General features: G+C 42.4%; 1 protein-coding gene across 2 annotated transcripts in view; it reads right to left on the reverse strand.

Moving 5' to 3' along the window:
- BAZ1A (bromodomain adjacent to zinc finger domain 1A) overlaps window positions 1–20,792 on the reverse strand; it is a 76,654-nt gene that overhangs the window by 39,628 nt on the left and 16,234 nt on the right. For both annotated transcript variants that reach the window (XM_068160357.1, XM_068160356.1), the window contains exons 4-9: window positions 17,210–17,353; window positions 8,991–9,092; window positions 6,913–7,000; window positions 4,028–4,162; window positions 2,931–3,033; window positions 784–950 (exon numbers count right to left, since the gene is read on the reverse strand). In XM_068160357.1, the coding sequence (XP_068016458.1) occupies window positions 784–950; window positions 2,931–3,033; window positions 4,028–4,162; window positions 6,913–7,000; window positions 8,991–9,092; window positions 17,210–17,353 (739 nt within the window). The remainder of the gene's footprint in view (window positions 1–783; window positions 951–2,930; window positions 3,034–4,027; window positions 4,163–6,912; window positions 7,001–8,990; window positions 9,093–17,209; window positions 17,354–20,792) is intronic.

A 20,792-nucleotide genomic window follows, 5' to 3' on the forward strand; every position in this document is an offset into this window, starting at 1 on the left:
CACACATTATTAGCAAAAAAGACCCAAACAACTCAAACTACTTCAGAAGCTCAAAACCAACTTTTTGTGAACTACAGTTATAGTACAGTGAATGTTATCCAGAAATACAAATTCATGATCGTGTAACTGCATATTCTTCTAAAATGCACTTCTTGTAACTGCAAACTGGAGTACTGTGTCCAGTTCTGGAGCCCCTATTACAAGAGGGATATGGAGGTGCTGGAACGTGTCCAGAGAAGGGCCACAAGGATGATCAGAGGGCTGGAGCACCTCTCCTATGAGGACAGACTGAAGGAGTTGGGGCTGTTCAGTCTGCAGAAGAGAAGGCTCAGAGGTGACCTAATTGTGGCCTTCCAGTATCTGAAGGGGGCCCACAGGAAGGCTGGTGAAGGACTTCTCAGGATCTCAGGTAGTGATAGGACTAGGGGGAATGGGATGAAGCTGGAGGTGGGGAGATTCCGGCTGCATGTGAGGAGGAAGTTCTTCACCATGATAGTGGTGAAGCCCTGGAATGGGTTGCCCAGGGAGGTGGTTGAGGCCCCGTCCCTGGAGGTGTTTAAGCCCAGGCTGGATGAGGCTCTGGCCAGCCTGATCTAGTGTGGGGTGTCCCTGCCCATGGCAGGGGCGTTGGAACTAGATGATCCTTGTGGTCCCTTCCAACCCTGAATGATACTATGATACTATGAAACAGGTAATGGAAAATAGATTGAAGCAGTCAGCAACTGAGAAACAAACCAGAAAGAAATTATGCTGTTCATATATGAAAAACTGCAAATGGATTACTTTTTCCTTTTCTATTTTGAGTCTCTCTTTCTCCTCTTTCTTCTTCATCCTTTCTTCCTCCACAATCTTCTTTAATTCTTCCCTCTTTTTTTCCTTGTCTTCTTTCTCTTTTTTCTTTGCTTCCATAGCATTTGCCTTCTCCTGTTTCAATTTAGCCTTTTCAAAAGCTAGGAGGAGAAACATCCCAACAGTTAATTTTTCTTTTATAAATGTTTTATTTAACTCTGCTAAATAAGCTGACTTATTTATAATTACCATATGAAAAAGATATTGCTATGGAGACTGAATTGTTTCTGTGCCAAGCAGCAATCCAATTACCTGAAAGTTCTTTAAAGACTCAGAATTTTAGCCTGTGTATTATCCATGTTTCACAAGGCTGTCAATCACTGTAACAGCCAAATGTAACTGGGTTTGGGTATACATGTTTATTAATCCTTCACTGTTTTCTATCAAGTGACATATGAAGATGAGAGCTGACTCCAAATCCATGTAATTACAGCAGAAGCATGTTACAACTAGGTGTGCCATATAACCATGAAATACAGGTGATAGTAAAAAAGATTTACATAAGTGAACTTGAAATCATTTAATTAATACTGCAAAGCCAAAACACTTGAAACCTACTTAGTACTTCAGTGGGTTTTGTGCAAGTTTTACTTCTATTGCACAGTTTAAGCTGGTGTAATTGGTAGTAAATGTCATTGCCTTAGGAGATCGAGATTCTTTTGTTGTTGCCTGCAGAAGAATAGCAGGATACAAATTTCCACTTTCTGTGGACAGATGTCTGTCAACTCACAAATAAAAAGGGGGGGGTCAGGAAGTCCAACATTTTAATTGAATAAACAAGAAATTCAGAGAAAATTAAGAGATCCTTACTTCCAAGTAAGTTTTTTACTACTTTTTCCTAGAAGGCTTTGAAAATGGGCTAGGATTGCTTTTACAGATAGCTACTGCTCATAGCAGCAGTGTCTCACACATACCAGCAATGTCTCTAACCCAACAAACGAGCAGCAAAGCTGATTTCCCCCCCCCAAGTCTCCTACATACTGAGAAGGTTATTTTTCCATGGCATTTGGCATATTGCTACTTTTTCACATGATTAAATTAAGCCAGAATGAGTCTTATAGAAGCTGTAGTTAATGCCACACAAGAAAGGAAGCAGCTTTGATGTTTAAGAGCTGTACTGTCATTTCTAGCACATAAACAAAGAGATGCTAGTTGTGCAACCAAGTGGACACACAAAGTTTAGTGGAGCCCATTAAACCCTACAGTCCCTGCCTCCTGTGAGGATAAGGTCCTGAGCGGCCTCAGACAACTTTGCAGTTATTTAAGCAAATGTTGGCCTAAATAATTTCTAGATGTCCTTGCCATCCTAAGACAGTTTATGGTAACAGATAGGAACCAGATGAAAGCCCTTCCTTAGGAAGGACATCAGTGCTTACAATCCAGAAGAACACCTTGTCTGAGCTTTGTCTCCTCAAGAAGATGCATCACTTTATCTAGTTTAATCCATATGAAAGGCACATGGGCCCTCTCCTTACTTCATTTGAAATCAGAGCTAATCAACCTGAAGTAAGTCTCCTATGTTGACTTGTGCTCTTGGAATTAGAAAAGTTCGTACACACTGTAATCAATCTTGCAGAATATTTAGAAGTACCTTACATATCTACATACAGACATCTTCAGGAAGACTCAAGATTTCCTTAGGAATTATTACAGGTTTAGAAAGCACTGCAATGCCTTTAAATTTGGAGGTAGTTGTTTTCCATTTGCAGATCTTCCTCATACAACAGACTGATTTGTGTCACACATTCACGTTTCGACATACCTTCAGCTGGTAAAACTTACACATGGTGACTTCACGACCCAAACTGCTGCAAAAGTTAACTTTTGCTCTTTGAGGCAGAAATTGACACAGTTGGACCCCAAGCTTTCTGTATTTCTCCAGTTTAGTACATTAAAAAAAATTAAACAAGGAAACAATTGCTCCAACTACTCAAAGGGGCACTTTGAAATAGTGCTGTGAGGGTGCACTCTTAGCACATTTTCCCTTTGAAAGGTACAACCCCCAAAGTACTCTAGTTATGGCCTGCTCTCAGACCTGCAAAAACAGGTTCTACTAGTCACAGAAGTAAACTTCAACTTACCCATAGCCTGCACATCATCTTTTTGCTTCTGGAACCTGGGCTTTTCCTTTGCTACTTTACTTTTGCTTCTTTGGGTACTCTGTTTAGCAATAATCTCATCCTCCTGATAAGAGAATTCACAGAGGGAGTGGAGAAAAGTAAAAAGAACAGTCACAGGGAAATGACCAGCAACAGATATTCCCAATTTTTCAACAGTTGATTAACCCAAGAATAAAAGCAGTCTGTAAGAGTTTCCCCACAATTGCAATCCTAATGGTTGGGGGGGGAAAGGAGAAAACTCAAAACTTATTCTTCTACCTATCTTTATATTTCAGTGCACTAAACAGTGTTTAGATACAGGCAAGTGACACAGACACAAGCTATATCTGAAGGCAGGTAACATAGCTGTATCTCAGACTACAAATTAAGGGTTCTTTTTAGCAATTTATTTATTACTCCTTCCCAGAAAGAACAAGTACTTTGTTTCTTTCCAATACACTGAGAGGATAGATCATTTCTCTGCTCCCACCAAGAAACTATCAATTATTACTTAGCAATGAAACAATCTAATGGCAACTACATCTCAATTCATCCTCAAAGAAAAGAGAAAAGAAAGGGAATTCAAGGCTGGTGTTCTGTCAACTGTTCTGAAAGCTCAGAAAAAAAGGAAAAACTTAAAGACTCTGCTAATTGTTATCATGAAATCACAGAATGGTAGGGGTTGGAAGGGACCTCTGGAGATTGACTCCAATTCCCCTAGGGCAGGCCACACAGGAATGCATTCAGGTGCGTTTGGAAAGTCTCTATAGAGAAGATGACTTCATAACCTCTCTGGGCAGCCTGTTCCAGTACTCTGTCACCCTCACAATAAAGATTTTCCTCATGATGAGTGAATCTTCCTGTGTTCCCGTTTTGTGTCCATTGCCCCTTGTCCTATCACAGAGCACCACTGAAAAGAGACTGTCCCCTTCTTGACACCCACCCTTCAGGTATTTATAAACCCTTCTCAGTCTTCTCCAGACTAAACAGCCCCAAGACTCTTAGCCTTTGCTCATAAGACACATGATCTAGTTCCTTACTCATCCTCACAGTTCCCTGGAAATAAAACCATTACTTACAAGACTCGGAGATGCCATCTTTGGAGGTCTCCCTCGTCGCCTGCTCGCAGGACTGAAGACAAATGTGGGTGGGTCATCAGGAAAGAAGTAAGAGAAATTTTGTTCTGCTAGATTGTATTTTGCAATTGATGTTGCCTTAGTGAAAAAGATGCAAACAGACAGTCATTGTGACATTCATACCTTTTCACAAATACAATTAAGGAATCATTAATTCCCCCCCACAAAAAAGACAACAGAAGTAACTAGAGTCACAAGTTGTTAGCTTAGGATGAGAAGTAAAACTATGAAGCAGTATAAGTGTAGAGTTAAAGCATCAAGTGAATAATAACCTAAGCAGCACACATATCTGAGAAGAGTTATCCTCATTTCGCAAGATTTTATTTCTTTGGATGCCTTTCAGCAAACACAGCTGGACAGAGTCTTCCTAGCAAGTTACTGAGACGTGTTGAGAAGGACTTCGTTTTACAGAGAAAGCTGGAAAATTAGTTTACTGGGGGGGGGGGGAGGGAACCCATAAAACCCAACCAAAACCCACACAGTTCTCTATCATACCTAAAGACTTCTGTAGGGGGAGAAAATTTGACTTCCCTCATTCTAAACTGTCAAAATTTCTTTCTAAGCTGGCTTTCTCAACTTGGTGAGTTCAGGAAGCCTGCCCTTTTCAAGTGGTATGGCTGAAGATACAAAGGAGGCACTCCAAATAGGACTAGTTTGTGCAACTGCTGAAATGCAAAGCAATCAGCAAGGAGCAAGAAGATATCCCACAAAAAGGCTAAAGAGAAGATGATAAATCACACAGATTGCAACAATTTTTCTGAAGCTCCAGAAAGCTTTGCTATTAGCAAAGATCACCAGACCCAGCACACTGTACCACATCAAGGACAACAGGATTGCTAAACTATCCCCTTCCTTGGGTTTGTTATCTCTTTCAATTCTGTTTCTTTTCTTTTAAAGAAACTGACTGCAAAGTTGTAAACTGATTTAGAAATTAATTGCCTTCATGATTTACTACAGCTTTCAAAGGCAAGACTGTAACTGATGCTCTCATCTCTCAGCACCTTCCTGTGCAGAATGAGGAGTTACACACCTGTACGAGGATCCCTCTTAAAAACACACAAAATACACAATGTAATGAACAAATATTCTGTTTCCTAAAAACAGGATGGAGATAAGAAGGATTTCAGGGTTAAAGCAACGCGAGGGTGCTTGGTTGCATGGTTTAGTTGATTAGGTGTGTCAGATAATAGGTTGGATGTGATGATCTTGAAGGTCTCTTCCAACCTGGTCTATTCTAGTCTATTCTAAAGAGAGTTTAGGGTCTCCTGTGGCAGAGGAAGCAAAGCATGGGAAATTGCTACCTACTTGGTAAGTATGGGAAACACTGCTCAATTCCTTAAGCACAAGTGCAGGGTTCTGCATCTGGGTCGAGGCAATCCCAGGCATAAATCCAGGCTGGGCAGTGACTGGCTGGAAAGCAGCCCTGAGGAGAGAGACTTGGGGGTGCTGGTGGACAAAAAGCTCAACATGAGCTCTCAGTGTGCACTTGCAGCCCACAAAGCCAATCAGATCCTGGGCTGCATCAGGAGAAGTGTGGCCAGCAGGTCAAGGGAGGTGATTCTCCCCCTCTACTCAGCTCTGGGGAGACCCCACCTGGAGTACTGCATCCAGTTCTGGAGCCCCTATTACAAGAGGGATATGGAGGTGCTGGAACGTGTCCAGAGAAGGGCCACAAGGATGATCAGAGGGCTGGAGCACCTCTCCTATGAGGACAGACTGAAGGAGTTGGGGCTGTTCAGTCTGGAGAAGAGAAGGCCCCGAGGTGACCTAATTGTGGCCTTCCAGTATCTGAAGGGGGCCTACAAGAAGGCTGAGGAGGGACTTCTCAGGATCTCAGGTAGTGATAAGACTAGGGGGAATGGAATGAAGCTGGAGGTGGGGAGATTCAGGCTGGACGTGAGGAGGAGGTTCTTCACCATGACAGTGGTGAAGCCCTGGAATGGGTTGTCCAGGGAGGTGGTTGGGGCCCCGTCCCTGGAGGTGTTTAAGCCCAGGCTGGCTGAGGCTCTGGCCAGCCTGATCTAGTGTGGGGTGTCCCTGCCCATGGCAGGGGGGTTGGAACTAGCTGATCCTTGTGGTCCCTTCCAACCCTGACTGATACTATGATGAAATTCTCAGTCATCCCGCACAGACCAGAGATCTGAATTTCAGTCTGCACTTGTACTAAGTACCATTGCATCTCTCCACTTCAGATGATAAAAATATGCATCTTAACATCTTCAGCATCTAAGGCCTCATTAAAAGTCCATTCCAGACACCTGAAATCTTTGGTATTTATGCCTCACTGAGTAAGTGGAAACTGAATTCAGTCTACAATGCAGTATTTTGCAACTGAAAGCATTACACCACAACAATATTAACTTACTGTACTGAAACAGAAGTAGTTCCTTTTAATTTGACTTTGAAATATCAGCAGATAGCAATAAAATCTTGAAGAATGAAAATAACTCTCAAGTTAGACTAAGCAAAACTCCATTATGTCTTAATAAATAACATTTTTCTAGGTACAAGTTTACATTTTTTATTCTGGGGACTCTTCTAAACTGGTAGCCAAAGGAGGAAGCACAGGATTAGTTTTGGCTTCACAGAGAAGAAATACCTCTCTGTTTACAAAGTTAACAAACCTCTGTTTTCACAGGAAAAAAAAATATGCAGTATTTACCCCTTTATTTTGGAACAGCCATAGACTAACTCAACATGTTATGCTTGCAAAAAGATAAGCTTGTAGTTTAAGAAAGAAGCTCTGAGTAGCTAGTAGAGAAAAGCCAAATCAAGAACCAAGACTGAGTAGGGTCAATAATCTATCCCACCAATTATTCCTTATTTACCTTAGTTTTAATGACTCCATCATGTGGTTCACAGTGCTGTTTCAGAAAGAGTTTAAGTCTGTCACGAGAAAAGAGATGTTTCCTCCTGCTGTATTAGAAAGGAAAGGTAACATAAACAATTGGAGATGCAAACGGATAAAGTCCAGTTGACAGGACGTGCCAGAACACACGTAACAGATCACAATGAACCTTCTTCTCATTTCCTTCATTATGAATTGCATCCTTACCCTTGTAACTAAGTCAATACTCTGCAGCCTTGATCCCGCTAATAATTGCCTTATGAGTAAAACCCAAGTAATACTTGAAACAGTTGTCTAAGCACCTGCAATTTCTGTTTTGATGATCCTGATATGTCCTCTTTTACAGACATACACAGACAAACTCCACAGCCTCTTCATCCCAATTAGATCTTTCAAACATTCCCTCCTCTGGACATGTTCCAGCAACTGGGCCCCTCAGTTTAAGAAAGATGTTGAGTTTCATAGTTTCATAGTTTCATTCAGGGTTGGAACTAGATGATCCTTGTGGTCCCTTCCAACCCTGAATGAAACTATGAAACTATGAAACTCAACATCTTTCTTAAACTGAGGGGCCCAGTTTAGGAAAGATGTTGAGTTGCTGGAACATGTCCAGAGAAGGAAAACAAAGCTGGTGAGGAGTTTGGAGCACAAGCCCTATGAGGAGAGGCTGAAGGAGCTGGGGTTGCTTAGCCTGCAGAAGAGGAGGCTCAGAGGAGACCTTATTGCTCTCTACAACTACCTGAAGGGAGGTTGTAGACAGGTGGGGGTTGGTCTCTTCTCCCAGGCAACCACCAACAGAACAAGAGGACACAGTCTCAAGCTGTGCCAGGGGAGGTTTAGGCTGGATGTTAGGAAGAAGTCTGTCACAGAAAGAGTGATTGGCCATTAGAATGGGCTGCCCAGTGAGGTGGTGGAGTTACCATCATTGGAAGTGTTTAGGAAGAGACTGGATGAGGCACCTGATGCCATGGTTTAGTTGATTAGATGGTATTGGGTGATAGGTTGGATGTGATGGTCTTGAAGGTCTCTTCCAACCTGGTGAATTCTATTCTATCAGAGTAGATTTTAAAAGCCCAAATAAAACTGAAGTCAAGTTGTTTTAGAAGAGGGTGTAAAGAAACAAGCAAACAAGGACAGCATGAAAGCAGTATTCACATCTCTCAGACAGGGAGGTAAGGCACAGAAGTCTCAAGCCCACAAGCAAGAGGGATGAACTCCTGCACTGCTCAGTCAGGCTGTGGCACACCTTGCTACAGGGCAGTGTGTGCTCTAAACACCTCCTGGCATCCCAGGGAACCCACACCACTTCATAAGAAGAAGAAACCCAACTACACAGGACTAGATCATGAAAAATTCCACTCGATTCATGCTGGAACTAAATGACTTGAAATTACTGCAGTGTTTTTGGTGGTGGTAGAATTTGTTTGGTTGGTTTTGTGAAGGTTTTTGTTTAGTTGATTTTTTTATTGTTATGCTCTCCCCTTCCCCCCACCCTCATTGCTGGCTTTGGGGTTTTTCTTTCTTTGCTTTCTGGTTGGTTGGGTTTTTTCCCCCCTCCCTTAAGAGTACCCAGCTTATAAAGTTTTGATACACAATCTACTCAAAAAAAAAAACCAACCAAAAAAATCCAAACCCAACACAAAGATAAAATTATGTTGCTTAAGGAGCAAACTCTTCACAGCTTATGTTTTAAATCAGTAAAGCTGTCTGACTGCCAATGTCTTCTCCAACATTTCAAACCAGCAATGCTGGCACTGCCAGCATTTCATCACTATTATACAACAGGCTTCTCCAACTTTTTTTCCACCTGCCCCATTAGTCCCAGCAGTAGGCACATCAGAAGCAACAGCAGGTCTCATCTCCATTCTAGTGAAAGCAGAGCGTTGTAAGGAGTTGGTATTTGTGTAGTAAAGCTTGGAAAGCCTGGGAAGCAACATTTTGTTCCAGTCTTATGTTTCTTCTAACATGTTGTCCTGAAATACTGTTTCCTATCAAAAGTATCTTACAGCAACTTGCACAGCTCACACAGTTCTACAGCTTTCATGCAGTATTTTTTACCTTAATTGAGATGCTTTAACAATAACAGTTTCATACAGTTCTTTTTTGATAGGTTGGACTTTGTATTTGAACAAAGAAGGCTCAATTATGGCTTTCTTCTCCCTTAAAAAAAGAAACATAAGCAAAAGTTAACTCCAGTCACAAAATATCAGCCTTATATTGCACATGTGTAATATAGTTATGCACATACACAGTGGACCTCTTGAAAATACCCAGCCATATTTAATACAGCCTGTAATTTCCACTAGGTGTCAAAGAGGACCTGCTCATTTCTGCCAATTTTTCTGCCACTAGATATAGATCTGCATCAAAGCCACTTCCTGCAAGGAACAGGAAAAGGAAACAGGAATGTTTGTGTTCTTAACAGGGAGAAGGGAGACAAGAGGGGAAGAAAGAACAGAAAGATAACTGATGTTAGCCTTCTCAGGGACAGGGATGCATCTCCTTAATACCCTCATGGTGGCAACAGAAGGGCAGGAAAAAGCAGAAAAATGTGAGAGAGTCCAAACCACAGAGTTAAATAAAGTGCATATAAAGAGAAGCCAGAGAGCCATGGCTCTCAAAATGAGTAAAAGTCAGACAGAATCTGGTTCTGAAATACTGGTTTAGCAAAAGCACTCTCACCTCCAACATTCTGAAAGTAACAGAAATAAGGCAATGCATCTACACTTTCTAATAGATTCTTATTCCTCCCAAGGATACTTCCATTGTACAGCTTTCAGATACAGAGAACTAGATTTCACCACCCCCTACCCCATAAAATATCTAGTATAGTAGTAGTATCAGTCAGGGTTGGAAGGGACCACATGGATCATCTTGTTCCAACCCCTCTGCCATGGGCAGGGACATCCCACACTAGATCAGGCTGGCCAGAGCCTCATCCAGCCTGGTCTTCACTTTTAACTTTAGAGTGACTGTTTTCTTAAAGCTCTTGCAAAGACATGTTAAGAGGGAGCTGGGGTTGTTCACCCTGGAGATAACAATACTCTGGGTGAGACCTAATAGTGGCCTTCCAGTACCTGAAAGGGGTCTACAAGAAGGCTGAAGAGGGATGGCTTACCAAAGCCCTGTAGTGATAGGATGAGGGGCAATAGTTTTAAACTAGTGAAGGGCAGATTTAGGTTGCACATTAGGAGGAAGTTCTTTACTGTGAGGGTGGTGGAACACTGAAATAGGTTGCCCAGGGAGGCAGTTGTGGCCCCATCCTTGGAGATATTCAAGGTCAGGCTCAACAGGGCTCTAGGAAACCTAATCTAATGGAAGACATCCTCACTCACTGCAGGGAAGTTGGACTAGCTGACATTTGGAGGTCACTTCCAACCAAAACCATTCTATGATTCTAACCACCCAGGTCTGGTGTGCCACCAAAACAAAATTCACTCCTTTAAAAACGGAGAGCTTTTGCCACAGAGAATATAATTCAGGTACTGTAGTATATTGTTTTTTGACAGACTTCATGAACAGAGTTCAAGTAGTGAGATATTCTTTAAATAATATTGCACTTTGCTTTCTGGGGCCCTCCCTTTAGGAAAGATGTTGAGTTGCTGGGAGGTGTCCAGAGAAGGGCAACAAAGCTGGGGAGAGGTTTGGAGCACAGCCCTGTGAGGAGAGGCTGAGGGAGCTGGGGTTGCTTAGCCTGCAGAAGAAGAGGCTCAGGAGAGACCTTGTTGCTGTCTGCAACCACCTGAAGGGAGGTTGCAGCCAGATGGGGGTTGGTCTCTTCTCCCAGGTAATCAGCACCAGAACAAGAGGACACAGTCTCAAGCTGCATCAGGGGAGGTTTAGACTGGATGTTAGGAAGTTCATCATAGAAAGAGTGATTGGCCATTGGAATGGGCTGCCCAGGGAGGTGGTGGAGTCACCATCACTGGAGGTGTTTAGGAAGAGAACTGATGGGGTGCTTGGTGCCATGGTTTAGTTGATTAGATAGTGTTGGATGACAGGTTGGACTCAATGATCTCAAGGGTCTCTTCCAATGTGGTTGTGTTCTATTCTATTCTGTCCTAAATAACAGAACTAAATTCTCCTAGGGTGATAATTTGTAATCAAAAGTAATGTTGCTTTATCAGGAAGAATTTATTTGTCATCTTCTTTCAACAGTATGGGAAGGTAAAGAAGTCATGAGGCTGAACTATAGCTATGCATTTCAGCAACACTGTCAGTCCTTTTGGTAGGGCTTGAAGGTGCAGTCTGTGACAAAGCAAAAGAAATCAATATGCCACTTGCTGTTCTTTAGCCTTACAAAGAACACACTTGAGATGTAGTGAATTGTACTTTGCAAGGTTGTTGAAGGGAAAATTTGTTAGTATTCTCCTTTCTTCTCCAATAACTCTGTGGAATAGAAGTCCAAAGAAATGCAGTAGTTGGATGGCTAATGGATAGATTCATTCATACAAATTAAGTATAAAAGAAACAGTACTTATCCTATTGACAGTTAGTGGCATTTTAGATGAGAACAATTTGCAAATCTCTGGAGAAAAAGTATTTACAATGACTATATGATCACCATAGTTAAAAACAAATGAAGGGACAGGCTGCTCTGGGCAGCCTGATCTAGTTGAGGATGCCCCTGCTGACTGCAGAGGGGGTTGGACTAGATGACCTTTGGAGGTCCCTTCCAACCCAGACCATTCTATGTTTCTGTGAAAGATTTAGACTTGAACTTTAAACAGCAGCAACACATCTACTGGACCTGCAGTTCATAGAATAGAATAGAATCAATAAGGTTGGAAAAGACCTCAGAGATCATCAAGTCCAACCTGTCACTCAACACCTCCTGACAACTAAACCATGGCTCCAAGTACCACATCCAAGCCTTTTCTGAACACCTGGAAGACCAAGGATGGGTCATCTGCCAACTGGCAGCAGAGGCAAGGTGCAGCAAGTCACCTGCCCTGCCCACCCCAGGCAGCAGCTTTGGGGGGAGCAGCCCAAAATGAAGCCACAACTGTCCTGAACTTCAGCTTGACCCAAACCCTCCTCTCACCTCCTCCTTGACCAAAACCCTCCTGAGCTCCTTCCTGGCCCAAAGCCTCCTCAGCCATCCTCACTGAAGCTGTGTTCTGAAGAAATCTGGGGCCACTGATGAAGATGAAACCTCCAGGTGAGACAGAGAGAGGCCACAGCAGGCACTCGAGCACAGCTAGAGCCTCACTATGGTTTGGCAAGCCCCCTGCTGCCACCAAGGCATCTCCATGCACCCACTCTGGTCCCTTCCCACCACCCGCCACGGGGAAGGGCTCCAGCAAGAGAGTGAACCAGGAGGACCCATTAAGCACTATGACACATTCTGGATGCCTTGCATGATGCTATTCAATTTAAGAGTCTAAGATGAGTCACACAGACCAACTCTTACTAAAGAAATATAATTTTAACACCCACCCCCTCCCCCCTCCAGGTAGTCTATTAGCAAAACTGTAAACTGTATAAACTGATATATAAACTGAGATAAACTGTATAAACAAGGGAATACAGTAGACCAACTGGCAAGATTTGAACATCTCTGCCAAACAATACAGTCTGTTAAAAAAAAGCTTCATATTTTGGTCAGACTGTAACCAGGAGAGTGGTGAAGCCCTGCAATGGGTTGTCCAGGAAGGCGGTCGGGGCCCCGTCCCTGGAGGTGTTTAAGCCCAGGCTGGATGAGGCTCTGGCCAGCCTGATCTAGTGTGGGGTGTCCCTGCCCATGGCAGGGAGGTTGGAACTAGATGATCCTTGTGGTCCCTTCCAACCCTGACTGATACTGTGATACTATGATCATCTTCAGCTTCAAGATGGGAATGTTAAAGTCATAAAGGCTGTTGCTAAGAATTTCTGAGTAGTATCAAACTTCTTTCATCATGCACACCCTTGTTTCCAGCCCTTCAGTCTAACAAGCTAGAGAAGGACCTAAACAAGCAATCATTAGAGAGAAAATAAAAGGCATCAGGGTGCCAGTGTTATCCCAAAAGTATATTAGCTTATTTGTACCTCTGGATTAGATTCTGATACACTCTGTAATCAAAAGCAGAGGCCAAAGAATAATCAAATAGTTAACTCTTGTATCATTAACCTTTGAGTGTGAGTAAATCCTCATTTTCAGTGGGTCATATATAACAGTTGTGTTAAGTTTGACTTGACAATGCTTCTAGTTTCCCACCTAAGAAGTTAATGTATTTCTGAGATCTCCTCCACGAAGTAAAAACGTTGCTTTGTGCAGAAGAGGATGAAAAAGGTCATCCAGCACACAGAGGAAGCTTTAACAATGACAGAGATTACCTAGATTCTCTCACTTTGACATGAAAATAATTTTACATGTATTTTACTTTATGAAGCATTATACACAACCAACAAGTTAGCAAAGGTTAGATCCATTGCACAGCAGAGATCCTCTATGAGTTAAGTATTCCCAGGAGAGCTCTGACAGAATGCCTTGCAATTTAGTAGGTGAAAACTGGGCCTGGGTCACCCCCTCTTCTCTGCTGCACTCAAGTAAACGTGCCCCACACCTGGCAGTCTGGCAGTTTTTTGAATGAGGTTATTCTGAGCCACTGACAGACAATCATCTCATCAGCCCTTCAATTACTTTGGCATGGTGACCACATGACTTGGCTATAGATTTGTGCTTACAATCCTACTGTATTATATTCAGACAGTATGGTCTTAAGGTAGCTTTACCCAAAAAGTTCTCAGACCTTGTGCTTGAGTTACCATGGACATGTCCAGCACATGGCTATCAATATTATCTGGTCTGAATCATGCTGGAGCTCCCTAAATCTTGCAGTATTAACACAACTAAGAAAATTACAAAGAAAACCACTGAAGGATAGAGGATCAGGAATGCATCACAAATGAATGCTGTCCTCCTTTCCCCAGAAAACCAGACAGTGGCTTTTCTTCTTCTCTTTGACTAAGTTTGGAATGGAAAAAGCTCCCTTGGAAGAATGTTAGCTAAATACCACAATCATTTATGGTCTCCTCATGCTCCAGTGCAAGCCTTACACAGAGGTAATCTGTCAGTGTATTGATCCGGATAGAAAACCTGGTCTCCATCACCTGTGAAGGCTGCTGTTGCCAAGCTACTTTACACCAAGCAATTACAACTGCCCATTTGGAACCAGGAATGTTCTGGGATCTGACTATAAACTTCAACAGGGAAACCCATCAAGCTGAAGACTGTTAGCAGCAAGTTGCTTACACTGCTTTAGGGAGAGGACAACAGCACTTGGCAACAAAACCCTGACTTTGCACGTTCTGAGGAAGGTTTTAAGCTGCCCTTGAGGCAGTACTTTTGTCTTTCTTTTCACTATATAAAGTGGACTAAGCCCCACCATCATTATTGTTAGATTCAGGGGATGAAGCAATGGGAGAGGAAGAAAGGAAAGAAGACAGATAAGGAAGATGAGGAAGGATTTGTTCTACTGAAGACACTGTATAGCCTTAATGACAGGAAGCTATGACCTCACTTGTTGACATACCCTGTTTGTAACTTCTCCTAATAGAGGCAGAAAACTAGGCTGAAGATGGAAATGAAATGTGGATGGAAAAGTTCTACTGGCCTCATCTCCAAAAACTTTGTTAGTTCTGCTTGCATCCCAAAGTTTGCAGAAATAATTAAATCTCTCCCCAAATAAAGACAATACTTTGTTTGAAATTGAATAAGCACACAAATTTAGTGCCACAAGCCAGCCAGTAAGCCAAGAAGCAATTTTTCTTCTAGCATTTCTGATGTGGTCAGTGGTCCACATTACTCACAGATCTGGTAGAAGGAATGTCATGAATTGCAGCTAGCACTGTATATGGAGGTGTTTAAGCCCAGGCTGGATGAGGCTCTGGCCAGCCTGATCTAGTGTGGGGTGTCCCTGCCCATGGCAGGGGGGTTGGAACTAGATGATCCTTGTGGTCCCTTCCAACCCTGAATGATACTATGGTACTATGTATTTGGCAGTCCAAATCCCTCAATGTCCAACTCCGCTCTCAAATGCTCAAGCAAATGCAGTTCAATGAGTTCAACCTTACCCTTAAACATATTAATTTGAACTATGAACACTACTATTCTATGATGACCACTATGCTGCAGTACCAGAGGGTGCCAGGGCATAGTAAAAACAGTTTAAAATCTCAGAAGATTGCTACTTTTTACTTTATAAGCCAGGCTCTTCAAGGCAGCCTAGTTTTCTGAAGGGGTGAAGGAATGAGAGCACCCTGGCCTCTGTCTTCCCACCCAGACTCAGCTCTTAAAGCAGAAAACAAGAAGAAAAGCCAGCAGGAACATTTTTACAGTGCATGTGGCTATTTCTGCCCCACACAGAGAGGGCAGGGGCAGAGAACGGTCGGGATCTCTAGTGACGTCTACTTTCAGTTAAGATTCTTCAGCCCTACAGAGTCTTCAGGAAAAATATTTGCAGATGGCCCATCAATCTGTGCTGTGCTCCCCTCCCCCTCTCTCACAAACACACTGAGCATCTGCTATACCATTGTCTAACAGCACTGCAGCTTTGTACGATGGCTGGGTCTCAAAATCTGGAGATCTGCATGCGGACAGAGGCAGAACTGTGGGTTCTGCACATATCAACTTGACACTGGTCCCAAAGCGAGTAACATCTACCCTTTCCACAGTCAAGTTTCTCCATAAACAGCAAAATGCAGTCCCTTGAGGCTGCAAAATGATGTCATTCACTCTAGTGGGATTGTTTTATTGTTATGAGTAAGGGTATAAAGAACCTCGGATGCCAACATACAAAAGCTGACAACAATGCCTTTCAGATAGGCTTTACAAGGACAGTAAATAACACTTTAAGTTGTCATATTCCCAGAATACATCCAGAACCTAAATGAAGTGTTATTACAGTCTTGCATTTGTTACAAAAACACCCCCTTAAAACTTCTAGTAAGCATTTTAAAGCTGCACTTTAAGCTGGTAGCATAGATGCTAGTTAGATCTGGCATAGAACCCTGCTTCACAAATTTGTGTATTTGCACAAGATTTCTCCAAGAGAAAGAAATCTTCCCTCCCTTGTCTGCACTGTCAAAATAAGTAACCAGACTGACTGGGAGTATAAGACTCCATCTTACTCCCAGCTCTGCATACATGAAAGTGACAGCAATATAAAGGGATCAATTCCACAGTCAGCTCTGTGCACGCCTGCCTAATTCCAAGAATAACCTCCTTTCAAATGCCATATGCCCTGTGGAACACAGAAAATGCATTTATTCTTCTCAAAGAACCAGGACCTCTTCATGAGCAACTTGGAAGCTGCCTTCAAGGGACACTGGAGAATTAAAAAACAAAAAATTATTTATCCCATGTTATTTTCTTAGTCAAGTGAGAAATTCCACCCTAGTTACTCAAGGCATCTCAGGGCATGGAAGTCTTCATGCAGCAATCAATGAGAATGACCTCTGCATCCACATGACATCCCAAAGTCAGTGACAGTTCCTGTAATGCCTGTATATTGCTAGATATAAGATCAGAACCCACTGCAAACCATCTTCTCCCATCAATATTGTCATTGTGAAGCACAGAAATCTTTCTTCTCATTATACTGCTAGGACAAGCTGCACATGTAAGCTCAATTGCTGATCAGTTATGGGATACTCCAAATGAAACACCACAATTATAGCCAAAAAGCTGTCTTACTCATGTCATTAAGCTACTCCAGCCTAGAAGTAGTGCCTTAAGACAAGACACACACTGTTACCCTGCACCTAAAATCACATATGGACACATGCACAATGAAGAAAGCTTTCTACATTCTTATGTTTTGGACACAAACACACCAAGTCCCTGAAAAGACTTTTCAGGGAGTTCCAGCAAGAGATGTCCTCTAAGGCAATCTCAACTCTGAGCCCTGTGATGGAAGTGAAGCAATACATTACACTAAGTAGTGCCAGGTTGTAGAACCACAGATGGTGACTGTTTTTCAAGCAATAGTAGTGCATGTTCTGCAGCACAGAGAGGACTAGTGATAGCCATACCTGGCTCTTCCATCATCTCTCAACAGAAACACCATCATTCCAAACAGATTAGCAATGATTATTTTGCAGGCACTTTATATCTTCTGCTGCACAGTTCTCTGGTGGATTGCACATAGCGCAACTGGCACCTGTGAACATTCAGCTTGTCACTTTCTGCTGGCTGAATGCTCACAATGTATAAAGTAATTTGTTTCAGTCAGGCCCTGCTTTAGCCTCATTTCCAGCCCAGTCCAAATGCTTTGCACTGTACAAGTAGCATTTACCCATTTTGTGCTGAGCTACTGTGCGTTTCTGAGTCGTCACTGTCGCTGATGACAATTGTGTCTCTGTCAGTGCTGCTGGTGTGCCCATTTGCCATTCCATTGTGATGGGCTGGAGCTATGACTTCCAAAATCTTGCACTGCAACCTGAAATAAAACACAGACATTTACTGCTGACAGCCTTTCACTAGTGCAAGAAGCCTAATGTTCTGGGATGCTGCGTGTCTGAAGTTGTATTAGATTTTACTTCAAGAACATAGGGCTGAACACTGTATTGTCCACTAGACAAATACCTAAGAGCCTTGCACTGAAATACTGGGTAAAATATTCATGTCATGAGTTCCATCCAATTAACAAATTCACCTGCTTACACAGCTATCAGCTGCACTACTCTGACAATACATGAAGTCACTGGTAGAATTACTTGTGGTTGTAATTTCCTTCCCCCTGCCCCTCTTCTCATTTAAATAATAGTTAACTACATGTTACACACTACACACCAAACCTTTTACACTTATTTTGATAGCAGCCTAAAGAAAAGCAAAAGATTTTCACATCCCAAAAGGTTTTTTACTTATAAGAGATCATCTCCTACTGCTGCCCATGACCTAAATAAACAAGGCTGAAATGATCATTATGCATCTAATCTTAATAATGGCCCATTTATCTGCTGACACATATTAAGGTTCCATCTGGCACACACACACAATTGACAAAACAAGTCTATCCCTTTGCCAACCTGAATGCTAGTCATAAAAGGCAGAATTAACTGCATATTAAAAAAGAGAATTAATTGACACTTCACACTGGGTAGCTATTAGAGCTGGGGCCTAACCACTAACTTCTCTTTCTGCAGTCCTGTGGTTGATATTTTTTACTTCAATCTCCTAAAAACTTGCCTGTTCCAGGAAAACTAACTAGCACTCAAAGGATGCTGTTACATACTACCACTAAAAGCTCAGAGGGTGTGGGGAGGAAGAACACATAGTAGTTCTTTTCTCTGGGCACTAAACACTGTGACTCAAAATAAATAAAATGGGAGAAGAAGTACAGCAGAGGGTTTGAATTGGTGTGGCATCACATCTAAGTTAAAAGAACAAACCAACCCTAACAAATCTGTGACAGACAAAAATCAGAACTCAATACTGGGGAAGAGGAAATACTGGTAAAGTGTTTATTAGACACCTCTTTCTGCAATCAGACAGTACTGTCCATAATCAGCACACACTTGGGTGGTGGGGAGGGAGAAAGGTTGGGTCAAGGGATGAAAGTTGAACACGTGATAATATCTTAGGTCACATTCATTTGTGAATTTAGCCAGGATGTGTAGCTGTCCCTCAACTGGGAGAGAGCTCTGGGATGCTTCAATGGTTATCACAGAATGTTAGGGGTTGGAAGAGACCTCCAGAGATCAAGTCCAACCCCCCCCGGCCAAAGCAGGATCACCTGGAGCAGGTCACATGGGAACACATCCAGGCAGGTTTTGAAAGTTATGTTATTGAACAAATAATTTTAAACAAACAAATCCTGACTAAACAAACAGAAACTATTATTGTCCTTACATGTTCCTGAACACAGCATGACCGATGCTTAATTGCCCACAGGGACACCAGAGCTGCCTGCATGCAGAGGCAGCCTGAGTCTGCTGGCCTCACTAACCACAGGCACGCTGCCATTCCAATGCAGCCAGTCCCATTTCCAATGCTGGCTGGTCTGGAAGACATGTATTCCTGGTGAGTGGAGCCCAAGCTAATTAACTGTGTAAAGCTAAATAGACTCTCTGTAAAGAACCAAAAGCACCCCAAGAACGTAATACAGGCAGAGCCTGTTGGCTGTTCACAAAGTGAGATGGAGTCCAAACAAGGCTTATTAAGGTTTGGCCCAACTCCAGAATCCAAGAGAGGGAGGTCTGTCATTACAGGATCCTGGTTTTCCAATATTCAGAGCATCACAGCAGCCCCTTCATACTGAATAATACAAAGCTGATTCCATGGCACAATGGATCATGTTGTACTGTGTTTTTACACCCATAGATCTCTTCCTAAAGGAGACCACTCAGTAGAATTATTTTTATTTCGCATATAAAATCCATTTCCTAGAGTTCAATTCAATATAAAAAAAAACAAACCACTTCAAAATCAATTTCTCTTAACCAAAACCCACGTTTCAGACTATTGACACTTTCTAGTTTGTTGACTCCGCCAAGTCCACGAGAGGGAGCACACACACACCAAACTGGCAATCAGCACAACAGCCACACGAAAGCTAAAAAGGAACTTAACGATACAGTCTCTTTGTCTTTTCATGGCATTGGCTAACACACCACACACCAATCAATCCATCCAGACAAAAAGACTTGAGTATTTAGTCACCGAGTACCTCACCAGCACTTAATCTACCTGTTTTGTCATCGGACAGCCCTGTAATTTACAGGGTATCACATCTCCTCCGGTAAATGGAAATCCTAACCACTTGATTCAGTAAGTAGCAAAATCCCCAATAGAGCTGCTTCTCCTCTCCTCACCCCCGTTCCCCCTCCCCCCTCCTTTTTTGTTTGTTTAAATTACTAAAGGGACACAATGACTAATGGAATAAGTATTACAGAAAGTGATTCTCCATCCTCTATGCCTTCAGTCAAATAACTACCAGAAATATTTGGGGAAGGAATTAAGTGAAACACACATTACCTGGCTCAGCAAATGCATAATCCAATGACATTGGTTACTGATAGGCAAGGTACTAAAGAAAGTGATGCAACTATTCCTTCTGGCATGAAAGAAAGAAACTACAAATGAAGTCTTTTTTTCCTTTTGGTCTTGCTATAGTCAAGTGAAGGCCAGTAGCCACCAATGCCCTGGGTTAAGAGAGGCACTTCTAGTGCTCTTCTTCATTCCCTAAATTAACTTTATTATTATGAAATCTAAGGGCAAGAGACACTGACTGCAAACTGTGGCACAGGACTATTTCCTCTTGAAACCCAACTCCATCAATCTTTCTCTAGTTGAAAGATTCTGGACTGTGCTTTGAGGAGCAGCTTAACACAACAGCAGAAAACTTTCAAGTTGGACTGAACCTTGTCATTCCCAGAAGAACAGTAAGTAAGTGGAAGGTTACAGATGTACAAAAGCAAACTCTATCTGCAGCCTCAGGCTGTTGCTCTGAGATTCAGAAATGACTTAACAGTTCAGCACTGACAAAAGCAGGGGGAGAGGGGAAATCTTCCTTTGCCATTCCTCCTTCCAGCCACACTCTTGGTGCCGTGCTTGCTTATTGTACCTTTGGCACTCAGTACTGATTACAAGTAAAAGGTAATACACTTACCTAACAAAATCAAACAAACAAGCAAAAAACCCACAAAATAAAAGCACCACAAAACATACAACAACAGAAAAATGAACACCCCCTAAAACTAACCAACATGAAGACCTGGGGGTTTGTCCCATCAGCTATTTGAAGCAGCTCACTGATCTGATGAGAACCATAGCATGTGCAAGAGGCCACAGCCAAAAGCAAAGAGAAAAGCAGGAAGACCTGCCTCATTTAAAGGCCCTAAGACACTATAATTTCTTGAGTAGCTTAGTCATTT

This window comes from Melanerpes formicivorus, unplaced genomic scaffold (genome assembly GCF_026170545.1).
Source record: "Melanerpes formicivorus ecotype bairdi unplaced genomic scaffold, bMelFor1.0.p_v2 SCAF_49, whole genome shotgun sequence".
Classification (NCBI taxonomy): Eukaryota; Metazoa; Chordata; class Aves; order Piciformes; family Picidae; genus Melanerpes; species Melanerpes formicivorus.